Source organism: Nicotiana attenuata, unplaced genomic scaffold (assembly GCF_001879085.1).
Source record: "Nicotiana attenuata strain UT unplaced genomic scaffold, NIATTr2, whole genome shotgun sequence".
NCBI classification, from domain to species: Eukaryota; Viridiplantae; Streptophyta; class Magnoliopsida; order Solanales; family Solanaceae; genus Nicotiana; species Nicotiana attenuata.
This window is the reverse complement of record NW_017670939.1, coordinates 13,567-38,572: the sequence shown is the minus strand read 5'-3', so window position 1 is coordinate 38,572 and position 25,006 is coordinate 13,567. Positions and strand designations below refer to the sequence as shown.

General features: G+C 36.4%; 1 protein-coding gene across 1 annotated transcript; it reads left to right on the top strand.

The window, feature by feature from the left end:
- Nucleotides 1-16,031: 16,031 nt before the first annotated feature.
- On the top strand, nt 16,032-22,996 carry LOC109244641 (methionine gamma-lyase-like). Its single transcript, XM_019411761.1, has 3 exons — nt 16,032-16,581; nt 16,698-17,054; nt 22,097-22,996. The coding sequence occupies exons 1-3, from the start codon at nt 16,161-16,163 to the stop codon at nt 22,663-22,665; spliced, it is 1,347 nt and encodes a 448-aa protein (XP_019267306.1). The 5' UTR covers nt 16,032-16,160; the 3' UTR covers nt 22,666-22,996.
- Nucleotides 22,997-25,006: the final 2,010 nt, after the last annotated feature.

Sequence of the window (25,006 nt, the reverse complement as noted above, 5' to 3'; positions counted from 1 at the left end):
CACAAAATTTGAACAAATTGGGTGCATAAAAAGGAAAGTAAAGTTTTCAAGCAAAGGGGGTTTGGGAAAGAGGGGTCCTAGGTTGGTTAGCCTACAGGATCACATCGGTACAATGCCCGACAATCACTCCTCAAAAAGGGGCTACACGTGGCATTAGCGCACCGGTCATCATATCCATATCTACCCTTCCCACCCCTTAGCGGTTATTAAGCGAATGTTATTTAACAATCTTTCTGCATGCTGTTACCCGTCCCTTCTTAATGGTCCCGGAGGAAATTAGGACCTCTACCTATAGGCAGTTCTAGACAGACCCCTAAGGTTTAAAGGAGAAAATACTAAGGCGACAAGCAACAACACATAGGACTTTAGCAAATAAAAGCATGAAGGAGAAAATAAGAGGCTCGGGTTTACCTCCGCAGATAATGCATGTAAACAACACGACTCAAACACAAACAAGGGCAGTATTATTAAACGGGATCCTAAGACATGATGTCTAGGTGAGTATCAGAGCACAAGAGACATACAGATTTATTATTGAACTCAGAAGTAATGGCCTTATCAGTTTTCCTACTGATTTTAAGCCTGTTAACCATTAAACAGTAAACACATAAAGAGGCAGTTTCCAGCTTTATAAGAAATTTGATTACCTAAGGCTTGCCTAGGCGCGGGATAATGCACAATTGTTACCAGAACTATTAAAACAGGGTAGGAGATATTTTACCTAAAGCATATTGTTCTAAGTTTTACAAGATACAGATTATTACCAGTTTTACTAAAAAGGGATAATTAGACGTGAGACTGTTTTAATCCTTTTTCATGCATCAGTAGTTCAACTAGTTGTGGCTGAGCAAGTACGAACGAGATCCTAAAGCATGGTATCTACTATGCACATATAAATGCAGAATGACTACAAGATACGCAGAATTCCTAAAGCATGAGTTCTAATATGCACGACATGATTGCAGAATTTCCTAAAGTAGGGTTTCTAAATGCATAAAAGGTTACAACATTGCAGAGCATGCTATCAAGTGTGCAGGAGTGACAGTTTTGTTTTTAATGCCATTTATCCTAAAAACAAGATTTCTAAGTAATAGTAAGAACGTCAAAATGAGATGCTGAAACAGTATACATGGAACCTAGGAGCATGGTATCTAATGCATGGTATGCTTTGCATGTATTGGTCCTAGACATGGATTCTAATGCACATATATGAAATATAAACCTAAGGCATGGTTTCTACCCATTGATATTGATAACATATATAACTACCCTCCCCTTTCACTAGCCAACCCCAATATTTGTTTATAAATAATTATTACAAACCAGATGAACAAATTACATAAATAGATATGAAAAAGAAGAAGTTACACTATAGGGAGCCTGAAGCAGGCCCAAGTGATTTCCCAAACCTCCAATAGCCTCAAATGCCAATTTTATAGACAATATCATTGTCTAGGTGCGTCCGAGTTCCCTAAGTATCTCAAGGATCCCGGGCAGTGGTCACACCTAAATTTTGTAACCAGATTGAGTAAGTGCAGTGTGGAAAGGCCAGCCTCAGTGTGCCAGAGTTCAGAGGGATCTCAAAAGGATCCCAATGCAGTACACACACTGGAGGGGGCAGAACCTAGGGACTTATGAGTAGAGTGAGAGTGCTTGACATAGTTTGAAAAGGTCAGCCAAACAAGTTCAGCAATACTCAAATAACAGTCCTTCACACAGGGGAATGGGAATTGGGGACATACAGAGCACATAGTATCAGGAGCATAGCAGTTCCTGTGGGGTTTATGGGATTAGGGGATAGCTATTGGTACCAATACAGTAGGAGTTTCAAAAACAATCATAGAATCAGCCATCTAAAGTGACATATCAACATGTATCAAACTGGATAACAAGTAGACAAACATTCAAAGCAGGGTAGAGTCTTATTGAGACAGACTACTAGGGGGAGGAGGGGTAGAACATGCCTGAAAGGCCCTAAGAAGGTTAGACTAGCATGCTAGATGAAGCAGTAATGTAAACATGTCAATTGCATGTGGAACAACAGAACCACAGATAGAAACATGATAAACTGAAGTAGTAAAAGAAACATATCAGTTTTGGGACTCGAATTGAAATCAGAACATACCAGTAAAGAGAGAGTAAACACAAAGTGAGGAACATGAAAGCACAATAGTTAGCCTTGGCTTGCAGCCGGCTAACTCATAATAATAGCAAGTAACCAAGGAGAGAGAGCAAAAAAGTTTTAAGTGTGAGAGATTTTTGAACCAATGTGTTCGTCTGTTGTGTTAGTGAAAGAGCAGGGTATTATAGTTTGAAAACGGGCAGAAAATAAGGCAAAAATCAAAGTTCAGCAATGGAACCACGTACTAATTAGAATCAAATCAATGCAAGTACTCCCTCAATTAAGGGGTAAAGTTAACCAACGGTAATGGGCAGAAAATGTTTATGGAAGGAAATCAAATAAGGCATTAGGTACAAAATAGACAATTAGGGGTAAATACATAAGGGTTCAATTAAGGAAACAGTTAGTGAAGAATCAGCAAATAATACGGTTAACCCAAATAAGGTAAGAAAACTAAATAAGGTTGCAGAATATGGAAATAATCGAGAATCAGCATATAGAAAATCATTAAATCAAGGACTCGAAATAATACTGATTTAAAGGGAATAACATAGGTTCCCATGAATAAGCAAATAAGCCAAGTTTAAACAGGAAGAACCGAATGTCTAAAGGAAAGTTTTCAAATCAAGCCAAGAGACAGGGAACTCAGAATCAATCAAAGAGAGAGTCATGAGTCTATGTTTTAGCATATAAATAGAGTAAGATAAGAATAACTAGAGGTTGACACATAACTCTAGCAAACATGAAGGTTAAACAGCACTGATAGAAAGAGGCAAGTCTTGAATAGTCAAGATGAACACAAGCACATAGAGTTGATGTAAGTTAGGCTAAGAAACTCAGTGGAAACATATTCGAGGCAAGATAGTCACAGAAACTCAAATGAGAACCGGTCAGTCATGTTGATGCACAGAATCAAACGAAGAAACCTATAAAATTAGGGCTTTCAACATAGACGGGTTAAAGATGTAATAAACTCATAGAATCAGTTAGAATAATGCAAGAAATAGAAGTTTTTTACTCAAAGAATTAGTTAAACAAGGTTTCTAAAAGAAGTTTCGAAAACCCTAGTTTTAGAAGAAGGTGAAAAACACTTGAAATCAACGATTCTTGTGAAGAGTCTCAAGAACAGTGCAAAACATTAAAGAAACAAACTCAAATCGTCTTAGATCTGTATAGATCTAGGAGGTATAGAAAAGAAATTAGGGTTTCAAAAGAAACCCATATAGAGATAAAGGAACCTGTCTAGAATCCCAAGGATCGTAACAAATACAACATGATTTTGCTTGAAATCACACCGGAGTAGCCAAGAACAGACAGGTGACGAACCCTAGCTGCAAGTCGGCATGGCCCTGGGCCCTTGAAGACCTTAGAGAAGGCAGGCATGGCATGAGAGAAGCCATTGGAGGCTTAGGAGATGATGAGAGGTCACTGGAGATGACCGGAGATGGGAGGTCGGCGGTTGAAGGGCTAGGGTTAGGTTGAGAGTGTACTAAGAGTAGAGAGAATTTTAGGGCGGCGGTATATGGAAAATCATTAGGGTTGGGGGTTGTTTAGAATTAAAAAAGGAAAGAACACTCGAGGGCCGTTGATCTTTTAGATCAACGGCCAGGATCTGATGGGGCCTTGGGTCGGGTAGGTGTAATTAGGGCCTGGGTCGGGTATTTTAATCCGAAATTGGGATGGGGTATTGGGTTTAATTGAGGCTAAAATTGAAATACAATTTTGCTAAGTTTTAAATAGTCAATTTAACCTTATATAATTTGTAATAAATAATAGATGATTTCTAAAAAATAATTTCTTGTACTAAAATGATTTAAAATAGATATTTAACAATATATATATATATATATATATATATATATATATATATAAGGTCATTTTATGCATATAAAACGTAATTTTACATTAGTGAGGCTAATATTGCAATTATATGCAAATTTGCTTTAAAAATGTAAATGCAATTGTAAAAAATGCACAAAAATATTTAAGCAATATTTTGGCATAAATATAGGATTTAGATGGTTAAATTATCATAACCACAATTTGAAGGATAATTATTGGAATTTTTATAAGTAAAAAAGGAGGAAATAAATCAATTTAAAACCTTTAAAATTACAAAGACCTTGTGCATGCTTATATATGCATATATATGCTATTTTGAAAGCATTTATGTATATTAAAAATATATAGGGAAAATTGGGTATCAACAATTGTTTCCCTTAGGTCTGCAATCACTACCAAGAGATCATCTCTTTCTTCCTCAATCTCAGTCACTCTTTTCATCAAGGCTTCTCTTTCTTTTCTGAAGTTTTCAATAGTTTCTTTATGGTCAACAGCTAAAGCCACTAAGTCATCTCTTTCAGTTTCTGTGTCAGCAATTATTTTGGTTAAAACAAATTTTTCTTTCTCTAGTCCACAAATGGTTTCCTTCAGATCAACTACACACACTACCAGATCATCTCTGGTTTGTTCGGCTTCTCCTAGATCTAAGGTCAAAGCATCTTTATCCTCCACAAGACTATGATAGGCATCAATCAATAAACTAGATAAAGACATGAGTTTCTTAGGAGAGTAGGACTTCAGATTTCTCTGAACATCCCTAAAATTTACCTTACTATTTTCATCGTCTACATCATCATCTGATTGTGCCATCAAAGCAAACACCGAATCATATTCATTCTCTTCACTTTCAAGTGCTATCATGGATCTGTCACCAGCATCAGTTTCATCTTCAGACTCACTAGAGGAGTCTCCCCATGCTGCAAGAGCCTGTTTCACCATATTGTCAGCAGATCTCTTTCTCTTGAAGTCTTTGTCAGGAACCGTGTTCCTCTTGGCTGCTTTCTCAGGGTTGTATTTGGAGTACTCTTGCTTAAGGAGAGGACAGTCTTTGATGAAGTGTCCAGGTTTTCCGCACTTATGGCAGAGATCATAGTTTTTTGGTTTACTAGAGTTGCCCCCTTTTAGTATTCCTCCATTTCTTCTGACCATCTTCTGAAATATTTTGGTTAGGTAAGCCATGTCACTGTCCTCCTCACTCGAGTCATTGCTATCAGCTTTGAGTACCGGGTTCTTTTCTTTCTTTGGTGCTCTTCTTTCACTGTCTATCTTCCTCTTCATCTCTTAGGCCTTCAGATTTCCAACCAGCTCATCTATGGTCAGCTCCTGCAGGTCCTTTGCTTCAGTAATAGCATTCACCTTGCTTTCCCAAGAACTGGGCAAGATACTGAGAATTTTCCTCACTAGCTTGTTCCTAGGAATGGTTTCACCAAATGAGTGTAACTCATTTATGATGGAGGTGAATCTTGTGTGCATCTCTTGAATAGATTCATCGTCCTTTATCCTAAAGAGTTCATACTCGGTAGTGAGCATATCAATCTTAGATTGCTTTACTTGAGTAGTTCCCTCATGTGCTGTTTGTAGAGCTTCTCATATCTCCTCTGCAGTTTCACAAGCAGAAATTCTATTGTATTCATCAGGTCCTATTCCACATACCAAAATCTTTTTTGCACGAAAATTCTTCTCCACAGCTTTCCTGTCTGTGTCGGTGTATTCTTTTCTGGTTTTTGGCACTTAGAATGGAAGTTCTTCAAGTACCTTTGTTGGAATGTAAGGACCATCACATATGACATCCCATAACTCAGAAGCCTCGGCCATGATAAAATCATGCATTCTTGTCTACCACTACCCATAGTATTGCCCATTGAACCTGGGTGGTCTGTATGTAGATTGACCTTCTTCAAAATTTGGTGGAGCAGCCATACGGATCCTTCCTAGGTGCTAGCCTGATAAGAGGAACCCGCTTTAATACCAATTGTTAGTTTATATGAGTCCACCACTCTATAGATTACTTGGTCCTCTATGAGTTTTTACTGAGAATGCTAATAAAACAGTAAGAGAATGAGACACGAGATTTTTACGTGGAAAAATACCACACAAGGGGACAAAAACCACGACCTACACTCATAGGCTTTCAACTTCACTAACTTGTAAACACTCAATTACAAGCCACTTTGTAATGACTCTATTACAAAAACTTCAACTCAACTAACTTGTGATACTCTTACCACAAGCCACTTTGTCACTCACTAGTTACAAAGACTTCAACTCAACTAACTTGTGATATACTTACCACGTCACTTGTCACTCACTAGTTACAAAGGCTTTAACTTATGACTAACTCTATTTACAACACAAATTCAGAAAGTTTATGGTTTTACAAAGAGGTTCCTAAGCAGTGCTTCTAGCTAAGAAATTTAGGAATTACAATAAGAATAATCACAAAGTTACAACTCAACTAAGGACAACAAAATACTCGATTTAGGAACTGGTCTGTAGTAGCGTTTTACTTTGTTCTTCAAGCTCTTGAGAGATAAGTTCACTGTTTTCAGAAGACTTGAATGCTTGAAGTGAGTCCTCAAATGTTCAAGTGATGTTTTGTTATAATGCTCTTGTTGATACACTCATGATGATATTACTTGAATGACGTAAGCATTTGGTAGGTCAAAGGCAAGTGACTGCAGACCTGCTGCATTGTGTGCACAATTTCTGAGGCAGTCACTTTCAAGCTATTCACAGTTGACTTTCGTACTGCTGTCACGGAAACATAAGGAATCAGGTCCTTGACTTGTTTCTATATTTTCTACACTTGCAGCAGTTTACATTAGCTGGAGTCCAGGCTGGAATCCGTTCAGTGCACCAAATGTGTCGGGTTCCCTATCTGGTTCTTGACAGTAAGTTTGTTAAATCATCAAAACATAAGACAAAGACATTAAAAAGCCATCAAACATCATTCCCTCCTTTGGAACATTCGTCCTCGACGGTTAACTGATACCACTTTTGTCACAACCCAATCCGATAGGCCGCGACGGGCACTCGGTACCTCACTCAACCGAGTACCAACATAACGTATCTTTTCGTATCATGCTTATCATAGGTAAATGAGACAAAAAGGCTGTCGTAGGATAACTATAATAAAACATGTAATACCAACTTATACATAAGACATACAGGCCTATAAGACCAAATGATCACTCGTACACTGAACATAGGCCGGTAAGGCCATACAATCTTTTTACGTACATGGCATATGTCTACAAGCCTCTAAGAGTAGATAAATACCATAAAGGTCGGTATAGGGCCCTGCCTTACTAAACAATACACGTCCAATTCATAATGACCAAATAAGCAACTCCGGAGCAAATGGACCGCACCAACATCTTCCGCTGAGCTGATAGCCTACCTAGAGGACTCTCGACCTGTCTATCTGGACCTGCGGGCATGAAATGCAGCATCCCCGAGCAAAAGGGACGTCAGTACAAATAATGTACCAAGCATGTAAGGAATAAAAAACAATAAATAATAGACATGAGAGAAACATGGAGTAAAAAGCTCAACATGTAAGTTTGGATAACTCTGTAAATCATGGAATACTTATAGTGTCATGCATATGCATATGAATGTCATGTCGTGCATAGGTACATGTGTTCATAACATCATCAAGCCTTTGAGGGCATCGCATCATATTATCTCGGCCACTGTGGGCAAAATCATCAATGTATACCAGCTGAGTATATAACGCCGTAACCTTTTTCCATATCCCATATACATATAATATTCATATATACGCGTATATAACACCATTTGGTCATGGGTCAGTGTACATGTATAAATGAATGCAATGCATGAGAAGTACGTCAATAAAATCTCTCAGAATGTCATAAGACCATTATGCCTCTGATTAATATCATGAAATAAACTTTATCAACTTACGTATTTTCTGAGACCCATGAACAAACGATAGAATAATAAGAGATTTGGGGAATCAAGAACATAGGAACCTCTAGTATTTCTATAAATAGAGTCATTTATGGAAGTTGTGCATTTGCTCGTTTCATTTGTATCGTATGGACCATGCCAAAAAGAAAGAAGGGATAGCCTTAATATACTTGGACCAATTCTCTTGACAATTCCTCTAATACACATCTTTTGCGAAGAACACATAACGGCGGATCGAAGTAGGGAAAAATCCGTATGATATTCTTGAGAAAGATTATACCGGCTTCTTTAGAATTTCAAAAAAAATGTCACGTTGCTATGAGCTTGAATTCTTGAATTCTGATTGAATTCTTGTTGAATCAGAACATGACATGTTGTAAGCTTCATACGGAATTGTTTGAGAATCCAAATCCCCTCCTTTAGTAAATCTCTTAATCTCATCTCCTTAAGTGATATTTGGAGACAGTTTTGTTATAGGGGTGGACCCCACTTTGGCAAGGTGACTAAGCCTTTAATTTCCAAAATTTTGCCACCTTAAAGTTTGGTTTATGAGTCATAATTCAAGAAATGTTTGGCTGTCGCATACCATAATCTCACGTGGCTTTCCCCTTAATATTCATCCAAGATAATTATCCTCAAACTTTTAATTAATTTGTTAACTTCCCATTCAAGTCAATAATTAACCAAATATCCACATAATTAAAAATTATCTCAAATTACTTAAAATACCACTCACTTGTAGCATACCTCATATACTTCACTATCATATGGAATTGTTTGAGAATCCAAATCCCCTCCTTTACTAAATCTCTTAATCCCCTCTCCTTAAGTTATTTTTGGAGACATTTTTGTTATAGGGGTGGACCCCACTTTGGCAAGGTGACTAAGCCTTTAATTCCCAAAATTTTGCCACCTTAAAGTGTGGTTTATGAGTCATAATTAAAGAAATGTTTGGTTGCCGCATACCATAATCTCACGTGGCTTGCCCCTTAATATTTATCCAAGATAATTATCCTCAAACTTTTAATTAATTTGTGAACTTTCCACTCAAATCAATAATTAATCAAATATCCATATAATTAAGAATTATCTAAAATTATTTAAAATACCACTCACTTGTAACATACCTCATGTACCTCACTATCATGGTCATGTGGTACCTTGTATGGCATTAGTCCATAAATACCGGGTATTTTAGCTGGGGCCATATTTTATCCCGAAATGTCAACCTTCAGCGAAATTCATTTTCTTTGATTTTCTTACGCTCGCACCTTCACGGATTTACTTATCACTTGTTTGAAATAGCATAATGCTTATAATCTCAAAATAATCTCATTCCGGAACTTACATCGATTAACTTACGACGAAACTTTAACGTACAAAAAAAACACGGGATGTAATATCTCGTTTCCGAGCTTTCATCAATTTACTTATGGCGTACTTCTACGTACGAAAACATGGGGTGTAACAGATGCAGTACGCGCTGGTAAAAGGTCAAAGCTTACAGATGCAAGTTCAGTCAGGGAACCTGGTTCTCCTGACACAGGTTAGTAGTTTCTTTGTTCTCTCATGCACAATTTTGAAAGTTTAAAGCAAGTGCCAAGTCATCAGCGTGTTAGTTTCTTTTCTTTGCATCTCTTGAACCCAAATGTCTCACCGGTTAGAAATCGACCTGACTCCCAAAACTAGCGCCTTTTCCTAATCAGCCCCTCATCAATCTTAAATGCATCCATCACTGTCCCATCTCCTCACATCAAACGTTAAAACTCTCCTTCTTCTTTCTCTCTTTCAAACTATCCATCTCTTCTCCTCAACTCATCACTCCTCTCCATGGCTGAAAATAACAAAATCTCAAGTGTCCCAAGGGACACCCCCGTTGAGTCCTCAGCCATTCAAACACCAATATTAGACTCCTCTCTCAACACCACCACTAGTCAAAACCCTAAGGCAGAGTCACCCCCACACTCTGTCTCCTCTCCTACCCAATCGAGTTCTGATTCTCCTAGGAGTCGCAAAATCTCGACTGCCAGAAGGTTTGTAGCCCCGAACTTTCCTTTTGTTTCGCCGGAAAAAGGGGATGAAAACAGTACTACTGACGAAGAAGAAAATTAGGAAATTTCAAGTTCTCCTATGGAACAAGGGTCAAAGGTAGATCAAACAGATGGTTCCGAGAATGTTGACTCAACAAAGACTGCTCCTGATATTGTGTCCACAGGTAACACTCCTTCCTCTCCTGAGTTTTCCATGGGTGTACAAAAGAAAAAAGCAATAGAGAACATGTTGTCCATAGCTAACGAAGGGGTTATTAATGAAGGAGGTGAGGATGGGTTTGAGACTCAAGGGGAAGAGTCTAAGACTATTGGAGAGGGTAAAGAGCTTGTTCCTGTTGAACCATCGGCACTGGAAGGTGCTATCAGGGAACCTGTTGAAGGACCCGATCCCCCTTCGGAGGATCCAACTCAGGGGTCCTCTCCAGAAACCCAGGTCATCACTGACCCTGCTCCCTCTCCTCATTTTGATGCTGAGCCTTTGTGTGTGGTGGTGCCTGAGGAAAGATCTGTGTCCAGAGAAGAAAAAGGGGATAATGAAGAGGATTCTGATGATTTGCCAATAGCAAGCTTGACTAAGCGTAGACCAGTGGTTTCTCAAGAGTCTACTCCTAAGCGACCCACTACAAGATTGCATAAGAGGCTCTTAAGTTTGCTCGTAAGAACAGCCAAGCTAAGTCAAGGAGAAGAAAGTTGGTCAAAGATGGGAAAGCTATGAGTGAGAAGTCAGTGCATGTTGTGAATGTGGATGAGGAAGAAGCCGAGGAACCTAGTTCCTTGACTAGAAAGCTGTCACGGAAGCATGGTCTCCCTAAGCCAAAAAGGGGATCTTCTGTGTCTGCTGAAAATCTGAACAAGTCTGATGATTTTGTCTCAAGTGAAAATGTAGTAAAAGAATCTGGTGATAAGTTTATGGAAGAGTCTGGTGCCGGTGTGATGGAATAATTGGGTGAAAAGTCTGTGAAGTCTGATGAAAAAGAGAAGAATATTCGCAAGTCTGCTAAAAGAAAAGTCGATACTGATGAGGAACTCGGTTCCTCAAAGAGGGTCAGAGTTGGTGATCCAAGGAGTGCTGGGAAAGAGAGATTGAGAAGACAAAAGGTGCTATGGGGTCGCACATTTGCCCCTGAGATCTTGGAGGAGGTTGATATTGAGACAACTGGTTGAGATCTGTGAGTTTCAACAGTGGACATATTTGTTCACAAGCGATACTCCAAAGGTGTATGAGGAAGAAGTTCAAAGTTTCTGTGTCGACTTATTCAAAGTTGAGGATGATCACATCTGTGTGCTAGTGAATTGAGTTGATATGGTAATGGACTCTGCTGCTTTGGGGTCTATTCTGGGTGTGCCTGCTGAAGGGCTGTCTAGTGTTCAGGGATCTTGCTCTCAAAATTTCAGAAACGCAATCTTGAAGGACAGAGCAGCTCAGCAAGGGGAACGGGTTCAGAAGAAGGCCCTTCTTCCAGTGTATCAACTGATATTTGAGATAATAACAAGGTATTGTTGCCTCGTGTTGAGAGAAGATCTATCACCTCTCGAGCAGACCTGTTCCTCATGGAAGCACTGGACAACTTCACTATCATCAACCTGCCTGGGATTATGATAGAGCACATGAATAAAGTGACAGATTTTAAAGATGGCAATCATGGGCTGCCTTATAGGTTCCTTCTCAACCAGGTCTTTGAGCACTTCAAGGTTCCTCTGGGACAAGATAAAGTGGGAACCAAGAAGCAAACTTTCTCTAAAGCTACTCTTGAAGAATGTGAGTGTATTGAGAAAGTTGGAGGGGTTGGAAGCACTTATACCATATCTCAATTGATCAATTCTCAGAACAGTGCTACTGCTGAGATAAGAAAATTGAAAGCAAAGAATGCTATCCTTCAAACTCAGTTAAGTCAGCTGCAGGAGGCACATAGTTCCAGTAGCTCTCAAAGCGAAGAGGTTGCTCGTCTGACAAAAGAGAATGTTGAGCTCAGGAAACAAGGGGAGGACCTGAAAGAGAGACTGCTCAACGAGCAAATGTCACCGAATGCTCGAATGGATTTAGTCCTCCAAACCCTTGCCTCTGCATCTAAGCCTTCTTCTTCCAGTGCTCCCTAGACAGTGTCCCCTCAGTGTCAAGTCTATAGTGCTGGTTTATTATGATCTAGTTTGTGGTCAAGTCCCTCAGTGTATGTTCTTATGATGATGTGGTATTTTTTTTTTTTTGTTCTAAATTGTGAAAGTTGGTAGTAACATTCACTCTGCTCCTGTTACAAAATCAAAATTATGTTAATGCAAGCTTTTCCCTTTTTGTTGTATATGCCTTGTCTTTATGCTATGTTTTTAGTCATGTTGTGTGCACACAAATGGCATGAGTTAACTCAAGCTAGGTTGTTTTTTGCTATAAGCTTGTTACTATTCTTTTTATGATGCCAAAAGAGGGAAGAAATGTGCATAATTGAATAATGATGTGCACTAATTAAGGGGGAATACAGATTCAGGGGGAAACTTAAGGTCTTTCTGGTTCACTGTCTGGTTATTTGTGGGATTTTCAATTATAAGTTTGTCATCATTAAAAAGGGGGGAATTGATAGGTTACAAGTACCTTGTTATATATTTTGACGATCTAACAAACTTACAGTAAAAACCAGATAAGGAACCCGTTACATCATCCCAAGTGATGTCACAAATGTATTATTAACATCAAGGAAGGTAAAACATATCACTTGAACACTTAGAGAATTTACTCAAGCACTCTCACAGTCATTGATCATCAACAAGACAACTCTCAAGTGCATCAAGAACAAAGAATAACACTGCTATGGTTCAATTCCCCAAATAAAGTTATTGTATGTCCTTGGTTGAGTTGTAACTTTGTAATAGTTCTTCAATTGTAATTCCTACTGAGCTTGTTTAGAAGCATTGCATAGGAAACCCTTTGTAAATCATAAACCCTTGTGTTTGTGTCTTGGCTAGAGTTAGTCGAGTTGTCAAGTCTTTGTAATAGAGTTATTACAAAGTGGCTTGTAATAGAGTATTACAAGTTAGTGAGAGATTAAGAGGTTAATTCCTAGGTTACATAGGTTGTAATCTGAAAGTTGCTCAGTAGTGAAGTTGAAATCCTACAAGGGTAGGTCGTGATTTTTAATCCTGTTGAGTTGGAAATTTTCCACGTAAAATTTCTCTTGTCATTTACTTACTGCAGTATGCGTGTGTTTTGTTAAAACCGATACAGAACCTGATTCTCTATAGAATTCAGTGTACCCTTACATTCTATCATGCTCCCTATACATCCCATGAGAATTTGGTACCTCATACATGATAGTACTAATAAATAAGCATGACAAGGGTTTGGAGATTATGCCATGATGATAGACTAGTGGTGGAGCTTACACAAGTAATTAACAACCTATTGTGTCTGTGCTTTTGGCTTTTCATCTGAACCGATAAGATTAAATAGTTTATCACGTTACAGGAGCAACAAAAGATTCTATAAATAGGATTAGGCAGAATCTATATATAGAGTTATCAAACAACACATATATCCCCGTGATTCCATTAAGAAATCATCAATCCAACTTTTTGAATTTGAATATTCACTGCACCATGATTTGTCGTGTCCTTACTTTTTTATAGTATATTTTATTCTAAGAATATTATCATCGCCTTGGGATTATATGTTCGAATATCGAATTTAATATTACATCCAATTTCTATTTATATCTGCCTTTCATACATATATGTAGAGTTCGAGTTGAAAGTCATGAGCTTGTGATGAAAACCAACAGTCGATCCGCCATAATAGTGGAGATTGTTTTGTTTCGCATAGTACAATATGCAGTAGTGGTATTTTATAATGCTGAAGCCAATTTCCGACCTAAAGAAAAATGGGTGAAAATCAGTACAATGGTTAGTCTAATCACAAATTTCAACCAAAAGAAAAATGACTAAAAAAAATCATTACAATGACTAGTCTAATCTCAATTTCCAACCCAAGAAAAAATGGAAAAAAAATCATGACAACGGTTAGTCGAATCTCAATTTCCAACTCAAGGAAAAAAGAAAAAAAACCATTCTAATGGTTAGGCTAATTTTTTATTGGACTGGCGTGACAGAAACCAACCGAAGCAACTGCATTACGAGACCGCAAATTCATGTCTATGAAATCATCAAGGAGTATTCATCTCCGCGACTCCACCACAACCCATGTTAATCCCTATAGGACCACCAAAGCTTTACTCGTTTTTGAGTTGTTTGTTTATCCAATATAGTAGAGAATTAAATTTAGGTAGTTGTTTTAAATAGTAAGCCATTTGACTTTTTCGTAAAAGTGCCACACAAGAAGAACAAAATTTCCTTAAATCATTTTTCCGTGAATAATAAAGAAGCACAGAAATTAAAGTGTAACAAGAAGTTTTTGGTTCACATCTTAGAATCATTATTAAAACCATATACACATAGAGGCATAGTTCTCTACATTAATTTTTTTATGCCGACATATTTATAATTAGTGATTGTGCAGTTTCTTTTGGTCTTTAGTTGTAAGTTGTAATCAGTTGCGTACTAATATATCGTTTCGATTGGTACATTATAATTTTCACGTGTTCCCAGGTTTCTTTCGTTTCCTGTCCTATAAATTGAAAGAATTAGAGAAAGGAAATAAAAGAAAATTAATCAGCATTTTAGGGTGTAGATTAACGAGAGAAGGTCATTAATTGATCTTCGAAATAATGTTAATTGGAATAAAATCTTTTTTAAACGAGTTGAGAATCCTAGATCGGATTAATATGGAAGAAATATGGTGCTGTATCTCAAAAAGCTAGTCCGAGATTGTCAAAACGAAAAATATTATGATCCCAAATATATATAGTTGCATGCGAGAAATTTAGAATGCCAACTTTTACCTTTCTCTGTATGGAAAAGCTGTATATATTATTTCCCATATATATACAGATACACTTTGTCCATGGTCGGAAGAACGGTCCGATTCACTCTACCAATCCAATTTTGCTACATACAACAAAATGTTAACTGAAATCGAAATGTTAATGTTATAGCCAACTAATTAAATTATATAAAATTCCTTTGTATTGTCAATGTATCTAACTAGATAACAATGCATAATTCTAACTGGCATCTCATTTAATGGCGTAATTCAATTCCAACTAACCTCCGAAAGTAATTAAACAAGTAACAAGCCACAAGGAGATGGAAAAAAAACTAACGAATAGAAATTAGATCACCTTTTTGGAATCATAATTGCCCACTTATTTTACTACTCCCTCCGGTTCACAATAAGTGTCCAATTTGCTTTTTCATTTTAGTTCAAAATAAGTGTCCATTTATGTAATCAAGAAAGAATTCAATTTATTTTTACAAAATAACCCCTATGTACATATCCCTAAAAAGTTTTCTTACTCCTCACATTAAATATTTAATTAGGGGTAGTTTACTCATAATAGGTATTTTTGTATAGAATTTAGTATTTTCTTAGTGGGCGTGCTAAAAGCAAATTGGACACTTATTGTGAACCGGAAGGAGTATTGACAAGCCTAAAGAGTCTCTATTATTTAACTTAAAAATGTATTACATTATGTTATAACAAGTTACTTATTATTTATTTCGTGTAACTAATAAACGAAGTACTTATTATATAGAATCAGTAATTTAATTGTGTAAATATTTTAGTACGTAAAATCAAATTTGATCCTTAATATAATTCTTAGTTACTAATCACTATTCCCTCTGGTCCAAAATAAGTGTTTTTTTTTTTGGCCTTTTTCTTGTAGTCCAAAATAAATAATTTTTCCAGATTTTAAGAATGAATTAATTATTTTTTTCCTACATTATCCTTGGAGTAAATTGTGTTGGAATATGTGTTAGGAGTGTTTATGTGAGATAGTAAAGGTTAATATGGTCAATTCTATTGCTAATTAATGTTAAAAGGTGGATTTCTTAATTTGTGTGAAAACATTCAAAAAAATCACTTATTTTGGACCGGAGGGCGTATTTGCTAGAATCACATTTAATTACCTTTTCTGATTGTTTAAATATTTATGTAAACTCTAGTTTAGTTTGTGTTCTTTAATAATCTCACATTAAGGTTTTCTCCTCTTCTCCATTATATAAAGAGTGCTCTCCCCCCTTAGTTTTCTCAACAGATACACATTTCCAAACTTCTTGCAATAATATCTCTACTATTTCTCTCTTCCACAAAAATCTACTTAGATATGGCAGATACATTGAATCAAAACAACATGGTCTTCTCTAACAAGAAGAGACCGGGTTCCGATGAGAAGGATCATCACGACGATTTCTTTGTGACCAAAAAACAAACAAAATCACTAATATGGGAGGATCCAGCGGCGGCGTTAGCCAATGCCCGCCATGTATTCGGCGAACACGGCGGCGTTAACATGTCCATCGAAGCCTCCGCCACATTCACCGTCATGGAACCGGAGACTATGCGCCGCATGTTCTCCGGCGAACTTGGCCCCGACCGTGACTTCTTCATTTACAGCCGCCATTTCAACCCGACAGTTCTCAACCTCGGACGCCTCATGGCGGCGCTCGAAGGCACTGAAGCCGCTTACTGTACGGCTTCCGGCATGTCGGCGATTTCTTCGGTGTTGCTACAGCTGTGTAGTTCAGGTGGACACGTGGTGACTTCACAAAATATTTTTACTATACTTTTCACTGTTGTGTTTTGTATCGAAAATATTGAATTCAGTTCAACTATAGCTAATAAGTTACGTGAACTGCTGCAGGTGGACACGTGGTGGCTTCACGGACGCTCTACGGTGGGACACACGCCTTGCTTACTCATTTCTTGCCCAGGGCTTGTAACATAACGACGTCGTTTGTGGACATAAGGGATTTGCAAATGGTTAAGGAAGCGATTGTGGAAGGGAGGACAAAAGTACTGTATTTTGAGTCGATGTCGAATCCTACGTTGACGGTGGCTAACGTGCCGGAGTTGAGTAGAATAGCGCATGAAAAAGGAGTGACGGTGGTGGTGGACAACACTTTTGCTCCGATGGTGCTGTCGCCGGCGAAGTTAGGTGCTGATGTTGTTGTTCATAGTATTTCCAAGTATATTAGCGGTGGAGCAGACATCATCGCAGGTTTGATTTTTCTTCTTAGTTTTTGTCGTCCTTAGTATTCTGTGACATCACACGTGTGCCTTTCGTCTAGATAGAAGTCATAAAGCATCATTTTGGCCCCCAAGAAAAATAAAAAAGATCAGTCAATAATATAATTTCAAAGTTACTCGTTAGTAAAACCATTTTTGCCAATTGTAGTTGTGAAGTTCGTATCTTATCGAACTTGTTATGAGAATACTATTTTGGGAAACTTACGCAAATGTCCCAAATAAGTCTCAATTTATCAACCTCTAGCCATTAGTCATAGCTAGGGGTGGCAAAATGGTTCAAAGAAAATAGTTAACCACCCATATTATCTAAGGGTGTTAAACGGGTGGGCCGGGCCGGGCTGAGTTTGCTTTTTTGGACCCGTACGGGTTATGGTCCGGGCCGGTTACGGGTTGGGCTTAACGGGTTCGGGTTCATCCGGATAAAAATTGAACCATAAGGGTTACGGGTTGAGGGGATCGGGCCGGGCCGGGTTTAGCGTATTTTTTAATTTTTTTTTTTTGTATTTTGTATAACTATTGTAAGTTATATTAATACTATGTATTAATATAAAGAATACAAGGAAGATGGGAAAAAATTGCACTTATAAATTGCAAGTGCTATATTTTTTTCAAAATTACAAAATTAAAGTTTGCATTTAAAAAGTAAATTAATATCATATGTATTTTTATTGTGTACTAAAATATATTTAATGTCTATCTTATGTATTTTTACATTGTATCAAGTTGTTTATTTGATGTATATTTATGATTTGAGCATTTATACCCTAAATATATACACTACATTTTTTATAACCTAGGATTCGGTATTTTACCTTATATAATACTCCTATATGATTTAAATTATATTTCTTTCATTTTAAATGCGTATAAAATATATACGCAGGGTATAATCAAGACTTATCAAATATATACTCAAAGCAATTTCCACTGTAAAACATACAAAAAAGTGACAAAAGTATTCCACTATTATGACATGTATCATACTTGCAAATTATGTGTATGATATATATGTTAAATTCCAACAATTTTAAATTATGTTAATTAGTATACAATAATTGGTATATTCATGGTATGCGTAAGATATAAAATATTTATACTAAAATATACGACTATTATGTTTTTAAAAATTAGACAGGTATGTAAAGCTCCCAAAAAAAAATTTAAAAAAAAAAAATTACCCATTAAACCGGTCCGGGCCGGGCCGGTTAACCGGTTTAACGGCACTGTTCATCTGACGGGTTGTACCGGTCCGGGTAACCTGTATTTAAAAAGTAAATGGAGCAACCCGCGCGGCCCCCTAATCCAGCTCAACCCAGCCCCCTTTAACCGGGCCGGGCCGGTTCGGTTCATGTTTTAACCGGTCTGGGCCGTTCCGGAACCTGGCTGACCCGGCCCGTTTAATACCTATAATATTATCTATTAAAAAATGGGTTGGATAATGAACTATTTAAAAACGGGTCAAATATGGATATGAACCATATTATCCATTTAGAAAATGGGTAACCAATGGATAACCAATGAGTCTAACTTTTACACTCGTAAAGCCTCAAATTGGGAGTTACTCAAGTTAGGGAGACAAAGAATTCTCCCAAAAGTGATCATTTGCAAGAAGTCATGGATAATATGGTTACTCATATTATCCGCCAGTTAATCGGTTTTTTATCCATTAAATGTGGGTCGGGTCGGATAATTTACTCGTTTTCGACCCGAACCATATTCGACCCGACCCGCCCTTTTGCCACTCCTAGTCATAGCTTACCAAAACTAGCTAAGCACATAATAAAATTGGAAAATCAAATAAATAAGGTTCTTTCTCTTAAAGAATCACATGCAAAAATCACCTTCCATATTTTTAAGCGTGATTGGCAATATTAGATGCAAGAAGGAAAGTAAATTTCATGGACGAGGTAGCAAATAAGGTGATATATATATATATATATATATATATATATATATATATATATATATATATATATATATATATATATATATATATATATATCCAAAATCTAAGGTAAAAAGGAACCTTTTCCATGGCTATAGTTGAAATTCATTGAAAACGTATAGATAAGCCAATATACAAAATTTGAGGAAGATTGGAGGTGATTTGGACTGGTTTTGTATCAAAATTCGTATTTAAATCGAGTTCAAAAAATTTTTCTGCGATACACGTATCAAAATGTATCACGCATGTATCTCACACATAAGTATTCATGGATATACATGTGATACACAATTGATACAAATATAATACATATGTGATACACAAATGATACACAGTGTGATACACATATCTTTTTTTTCATGTTCAGTTTTTACTTCTAATTTTCAATTCAAATCGCCTCAAAACTTCACCAAACATCCTAATATTGAGATTCAAGCTCCTTGAGATGTATCCAATCTAATCTAATAACACCTAGTCAAAAGAAAGCAAAAATTTGATTTTTTTTTTTTGTTACAAATAGCTAATTGGCTAATATTAATAATATTTTATGAATAACTCAATTTTTATAACGAGCTACTTAGAAATGGACATAATTGGGAGTTCCCCTACTATTTTCCTAAGTTCTCTTTTACTAATCTCTATTTGTACTAAAAATAAAAATTGTCTTTTACTTATCCTTAGTATTAAGTACCTATACTCAGGACGAAGCCGTGTATGTCCATGGGTGGTTAGCTGAACACCATCCTTCGAAAAATAATATTATGTATAGGGCAACTATTATTGATTCGCGAGTACAAACTTCTTATAGGAGTAACTTGGAACCCGAATAATTTATAGTAACAGAGATTTGATTCGCGAGAATGGGTGCTGGTGCTCCCCAATAGAAAATAAGAATTAAGAAAAAAATTAGCTCTAACGTTCGTTAATAAATATTTATTTATTTATTTCCTCTTATGAAGAGGATAGTGTTATGGACATTTTAAATTTCTCTCTTTATTAGTATTACTTATATGCACATGTGTTGTTCTGTATGTTTTAAAAAGTAAAGTGAAGTTAATGGCATGATGAACTAGTCATGATTATTTTTCTACTTATGCCAACTGTTAATAATTTTTTCCAAATGGATAATTAAGGCTCATTGATTTGTCGATCTACACAAGATAACTTTTTTTTCCCCTTAAAGGCTTTCTTAAAACTAAAAGTAATTAAACTTTAGAAGGTAGAGTTTAATATTTTCCCCAAAGACTACTAATAATGGTTTTGTTAAATGTTCCTATCTAAAGAGAAATGTTCTAAAAGGTGATAAACTTCTTTGACATTATTGAAAGGTTGAAATGATTTAGGGACAATGTTTCATCACGTGTGATTTGGTGCTTTTACATTATTAGATGAAGATGACTTTGGAGATAAGATTTCACGTGTTTTCTCAATTGGATGGAATTGCTAGCTTTTTTCTTTTGTTTTGTTTTCTTTTTTTGGACAAACTTATATTTGTGGTTGGAAATTAATTTGAAACGAGAAGTTTACAAATGTCCCATTAGTCAGGAAGTGAAATGTACCTACTTCAAGGTGATCACATGTGTTCCAAATTATTTATTTTCATTATTATTAATAGGCCTTATCGTTATCAGTACTTGTCATCTTTTGTCTTGGTTTCTTTAGATTATAACATGTGGCATCTGCACTTAGCAAAGTGTGTACTCGATCGCTATAAATGAAGGTCTTCATGATTGTTTTAATTTTGTCTTGTTATATTTTTTTTGGTTTTCCCGGTGTCCGGTATTCGCATTGGAGCCCGACTATATTTGGATTCGCACCGCGTAGGGCCCCCTTCGGGGGGAAGCGCTCCCTACTAAGGATTTTTCCATACCCAGGGCTCGAATCCGAGACCTCTGGTTAAGGAAAGAGCAGTCCAGTCTCATCCACTGCACCACGTCCTTCGGTGGTGTCTTGTTATATTTTTACTCTATCCCCAGGGGAATATTACTACGAATCTAGATAGTACTACGTGAAACCATGCATGTTTTTTTCGATTATGACTGGATTCAGAATCTTATCAAAGATTCATCTTCAATACACCCAAAAAAAATCCTTTTCTTTGGATAGGTAGCCCGTAATTAACGAGACAGAAAAATAAAAAATGAATAATTAGAGCCATCTTTTAATTGTGTAGCTATCTTAAAACATTCTGTAACTAGGTCTTCTATATACATTGAACTGAAAAGACCATTATTATATGAATTACTATAATTATGGACTAAACCATACTAAAGACAGAACAAAGAAAGGTGGGGTTAAACATTCTCTGTGTTTATTCCATATTCTTTAGGGTCAAATATAATATTGCAAAGTGTTCTCTTTCGATATATTAATCACTGATCAGCACATGGATAAACTTAATTTTTATACACGACAGATCTGATCCTATTGCATGATTAGATGGTTTATGCGTGATTAAATCTGATCTTCCAATATATTATGCTGACATTCTACAATTGTCTTATTAAGACCCACACCTCTATTAGGGTAAAAACTTACATGTAATATGTGTTTACACCAAACCAATAAATGCATGACATGTGTTTTGCACATGGACTTAAAGCACTTAACCATGGTGAATTATATGCATTCTTATCTTATTATATCACTTAAACATGATGTATTTAACATGATTTGGTATAAACACTCGGTCCAGGTAAGTATCTACCCCTCTATTACAATTTTTATTGGTCTAATGACCCTGTTTCTGCATCTACTTTTGTAATGATTTAGGATTTTGTCTTAGAGTTAAGCAAATTGATTAATTAAAAAAAGTAAATTGATCAAAGTATTGGTAAGATAAGGTAATGCGGATAATTAATAGCCTGTTAGATTTACTGTTTGCTTTTTCCAGCCGGTATATATAAATTATACATTGATTATACATGGCTGTCCACATAGTATTAAAGTATGATTATACATATATTATATTATACATCTACTAGCTATTCTTAGTTAAGCGGGGGGAATGAGGCTATTTAGGTTGATTCTTCTTAATTTTAATTTTAATTTTTGGTGAAATTACACAGGTGCCGTTTGTGGGCCAGCAAATCTTGTGAACTCGATGATGGATCTTCATCAAGGGGCTCTTATGCTATTGGGCCCAACTATGAATCCCAAAGTGGCATTTGAACTTTCAGAAAGACTTCCTCACTTGGGCCTGAGAATGAAGGAACACTGTAAACGGGCTTTAGAATATGCTACTAGAATGACTAAGCTTGGGCTCAAAGTGATCTACCCAGGCTTAGAGGCCCACCCAGATCATACCCTTCTTAAGTCCATGGCTAATAAAGACTATGGTTATGGTGGAATTCTCTGTGTGGACATGGAAACCGAGGAACGAGCTAATCGTTTGATGAATGTCTTGCAAAACTTTACCCAATTTGGGTTCATGGCTGTGAGTTTGGGGTACTACGAGACCCTCATGTCGTGCTCAGGTTCTAGCACGAGTAGTGAATTGAACCATGAAGAGAAGGAGTTGGCCGGAATTTCACCAGGATTAGTGCGAATGTCAATTGGCTATAATGGATCATTGGAACAAAAATGGAGCCAGCTCGAGAAGGCATTATCCAGAATGCAAGAGAAAATGGCCTTTTAGAAGCTGAAAAATTTAACTTGTTAAGAAGCTTTGTTTTGCTTTGTGAAGGGATGGATCCTACTTTTTATGTAGTGTGTGCCTTTCGGCCCATGTTTGTGTTACAAGTGTGGTGCTTCAGTTGAGCTAGTTTTAAGCCCAATTTAATTCAAAATGTCGCTAAAATAATATGAAGGAAGAATAGAATAAGTGTGACCCATAAATGAATTATCCACTTAGTTGTGGTTTTCCCACTTCCCTGTATTCTAGATTGTTTTATTTATGTGATGTATTTAGGGATGAAAAAAAATTATGCATTATACTAATATAAAGCTTGGTATCTAGAATAAAAGTATCACTAATCCAACTCTGCAATTAAAATAAATGCAACTCCACATTACTTGTATCTTTTAGTTTACTTTTGACATAGAACCCCGCTTAACCAATACCTGTATAACTTACAGTTTGGATCATTGTTCCCCATCGTTTTATAATGTATTGTATCGTATTGTATCGTATTGTTCTATGAATACAATGTTTGGATAGATTTTATTGTTTGTTATTGTTAAATAATATTTTGTTGTTTGGTTTGACTGTATCGTACTGTACTGTAACTGATAAGTTTACTAAAGTACCCTCAATTGTTTAAATATTAAATTTATCAAAAATTATGTATAAAAATAATTTAAAAAAAACAAAACTAAAGAAGACAAAACACCTTAGAAAGCATAACAAAGGAGCGAGACATAAGAAGGCAAAATAAACGAGCACAACTAATTAGAATTGAGTTAAAAGCAAATTAGGAGGAAAAAAAACAGAAGGCGGCAAAACACCTTTAGCATTGGTCAGGAGAAAAACAAAATAGGTTATAGGTTGGAAATTTGGAGTTAAAATAGAAAAAAAAAAAAAGATAAAGGGTAAAATAGAATTGTGGAGTAATAAGTTAGGGCATAATTGGAAAGAAAAATAGGAAACAATCCCACCACACCAAATCAGTTGTTTCAAAAAATGGGACTTTTCATTGTTCCGAAACAATGGATTTAACAAATACAATACAGCCAGTTTTAATGAAACAATCAAAACAAAACATTGTTTTAGATAACAATACAATACGATACAATAAAGAACAACCATCCAAATAAGCTGTTAAGCAATAATCTATTTCTCATAAAACAACGTTTAACTAATACTTGTATAACTTACGGTTTAAATAATAACCTTGGAGAATATGTGTGATGATATCAAGATATTAGTATTTTGTGAGAGCGCATAAATAACAATATAACAATAACTACACCTTACTCCCAAATGTATTATAATCCATACCATAATTATTCTTGTGTTATATTTCATGTACAACTTTTCAACAAACCCTGTGACCATGAAAATATTGATTTACATCACGTACTGCTTTTTCTTCTAGTCAGATAGAGGATGGCACATTAAGCTAAGTTGATTACATTTACTTTTTTGTGTTTCCCATTCAGTGTTCGGTATTCGCATTGGAGCCTGATTATATCCGGATTCGCACCGCATAGGGCCCATTTGGGAGAAGCACTCCCTACCAAGGATTTTTCCAGACCCAGAACTCAAACTCGAAATTTCTGGTTAAGGGTGTTATTTATCTGTATTGCTTTAAATAAATAAAACAGTAATCTTTCTCAAAAATAAAACAGAAAGTTAGTAGAAACAATTCTGAAAAATAATATTCGAACTTCAAAATAACTTTTGAAACGTTGAAGGAACAAATCGAGCCCACTGAATACACAGTGTGTCCTTAAGAAAATTATTCCCCTCAAGTACCCGAGGTTATGGAATATATCCTCCCAGGATAGAACGATTTAACTCACCGGAGTGTTGGTACCAAACACGCCGATGATCAGCGAACCACTCGATGGCAGCAAAACACACTGGAATTTTAGTGCAGAAGAAGAGGAAGATACTCAGAAAATTTCGTAAGTAAATATTCTGGGATTTGAAGGTCTATTTATAGCCAACTTGGTGATGTTTCTGAAGAGGTTTGCAACCTTTCAGAACAGTCATGGCTGTTGGAACAGGATGGCTGTTGGAAATTTTTTGCGAGAAATTTAAAACGAATTTAAATTAATCCGGGAAAGAAAAACGGGCTAGACCGGATCGGGTCGCGGGTCATCCTTCCATTTCTTTTCCCACCATTTTCCTTTCACACCTCTTTTGTTATTATTTATTAAATAACAAACCCAACAATCCCCCACATGAATAGGCAATGACTATAAACTTAAAAGAATGCACGGACGTGTGTGTGTTTTACAAACAAGAATTGATTGCATCTGGATAAGTAGGTTTCCCTTTGAACTTTCCGTAGTGAACTTACATCGGATATACT

Coding starts and splice junctions, on each gene's coding strand:
- LOC109244641 (XM_019411761.1), top strand. CDS start 16,161: ATGGCAGATACATTGAATCAAAACAACATGGTCTTCTCTAACAAGAAG. Junction 16,582..16,697: donor GCTACAGCTGTGTAGTTCAG/GTGGACACGTGG, acceptor GAACTGCTGCAG/GTGGACACGTGGTGGCTTCA. Junction 17,055..22,096: donor TGGAGCAGACATCATCGCAG/GTTTGATTTTTC, acceptor GAAATTACACAG/GTGCCGTTTGTGGGCCAGCA.